At 40.6% G+C, this 1,965-nt stretch overlaps 1 protein-coding gene across 1 annotated transcript; it reads left to right on the top strand.

Moving 5' to 3' along the window:
* On the top strand, nucleotides 1-1,965 carry AK88_04881 (uncharacterized protein; the record flags this gene model as incomplete). The annotated part of the gene is made up of 1 exon (XM_012482485.1): nucleotides 1-1,965. The coding sequence occupies one exon, from the start codon at nucleotides 1-3 to the stop codon at nucleotides 1,963-1,965; it is 1,965 nt and encodes a 654-aa protein (XP_012337908.1).

The raw sequence follows: 1,965 nt of genomic DNA, 5'->3' as shown, positions 1-1,965 counted from the left end.
ATGCCGAATAATACGAGATATTATTACGACGTGATAAACAGCACGTGGTGGTATTTTGATACCCTCTCTGGGGGGTGGAGAGAATGCGACCAAGACGTAGCAACAGAGGAGACAGCAGAAGAAGAGGTAACTGCAGAAAGTGCAAAAAATGGTGAGGAAAAGACAAGCAATAAATACCATGGTTACAAAAATGTGGACAAGTGCAACGAACCAAATTATACGAATCATACCCAACATGTTATGAACGGAAACGTCGAAACAAAAAAGGGAAAAAGGTTACAATACAGGCTCCATAATTATGCATATACACCAAGAAAAACCTCAAAACCCAATTCGGAAAGTTCTAACGGGGCTAGCAGTACAAAACACTACTCCTTTAGGAGCAACATAAAACAACGTGAAGGTGAGAATGTGCTAGAGCATAATGATGAGACGTATGACAACTCGTATGAGGATAACGGGCATGGAAAATACCCAAGTTGTGATGCGGAAGGAAATAGCTATGATGAAAGCGGTGGTCATCACGATGAAAGCGGTGAACACTACGATGAAAGCGGTGGTCATTACGATGAAAGTGGTGGTCATTACGGCGAGAACTGGGGGTATTATGACGAATATGGGGGCTACTATGATGAATATGGGGGGTACTACGATGAGCATGGTGGGTACTATGATAAAAACGGGTTATATTATGATGGAAGTGGCGAGTATTATGATCACAGTGGTGTCTACAAGGGGGGAAATGAGACGTATTATGATGAGAACCAATTTTGCTACCAGGAAAATGGGGATCTTTACGATGGAAGTGAAGAACACGGTGATGCAAGTGTCAAACATGGCCAAGAAAGTGGAGAGCATCACAAAGATAAATCTTTCCATAAAGATGATAATGATAAACACTATTACGAAGATTGTAGCGAACATGCAAAGGGGATTACTCATAAGGAAGAGGGAGGGGGATGGTTTGAAAAAGGGGCAGGAAAAAATGTCCATAATTACGATGATAAAGTAAACACCGATTGTGCAATAAGTAGAAGTTATTTACACCATGCAGGTAAAATGAGCAATTTGAGCAAGTCAAATGAAAGCAGCAAAGCTGATCACGGAGGGGGTAACAAAAGTGATGGGCATGGGAGCCACAAAAGTGACATGAAATTGGAGCAAAGGTACAACTCTTCAGACAAAGAAAGAACAAGTTACGACGATTTAATGAAAGACATGACAGAAAAAAAAAAAAAAAAAAAATCTTTCAACTCGATGAGTTCAGGAGATTCAGAAAACTCTGATAAGCTAAGCGAGCGAATTAACAGCTTAATCAATCAGTCCAGCAGTAATTTGTCCATACTTTGTAAAAAGAATAGTTCGACCATTTTGGAAAAGTTGCTAAGTCGCAGCTTCACCAAATCTGACCATTTTAATTCCTTCCATACTATTGAAAAGGCAAGTGAAGATGGAAAAGATGAAAATAAAGCAGCGAATAGATTGATTAAGACAAAGACCAAAGTAAATTTCGACGAAATGTATAGGGCTGAAAATACTGGTAGTAAGGAACAGATGGGTATGGGTGGCGAGCTGAGCCATGGGTTGGTCAACAACGCAGGGCACAACGCGGAACGTAGCGACAAGGATAATGACGTCGAAACGAACTATGTGCCCTTCGTGAGGAGGGCGACTAGAAAACTCACTTTTAAAAATCAGGGAGGACTAGCGGGGTGTCTAAAAGTCTTTCAAGAAAAGAAACAAGAGTTAATGTCCTCCGCGGCCAGTGATGTAAGCGACATGGAAATTAAAATTGCCAACCTTAAAAGGAGGGCCAGGGAGCTGGCTCAAAGATACAAAACCAAAAATCAAACCACGGAGGATCAAATGAAAAGTGATCAAATTAAGACAAAATTTGAAGAATTAGTTTTTCTCGTACAGCAACAAAAGAAGCAATCCCATGAAAAGGGGAAAAACCTCAAATGA

Source organism: Plasmodium fragile (assembly GCF_000956335.1).
Source record: "Plasmodium fragile strain nilgiri unplaced genomic scaffold supercont1.80, whole genome shotgun sequence".
Taxonomy (NCBI): domain Eukaryota; phylum Apicomplexa; class Aconoidasida; order Haemosporida; family Plasmodiidae; genus Plasmodium; species Plasmodium fragile.
The sequence above is the reverse complement of the archived record's forward strand: the minus strand, read 5'-3'. Positions and strand labels throughout refer to the sequence as shown.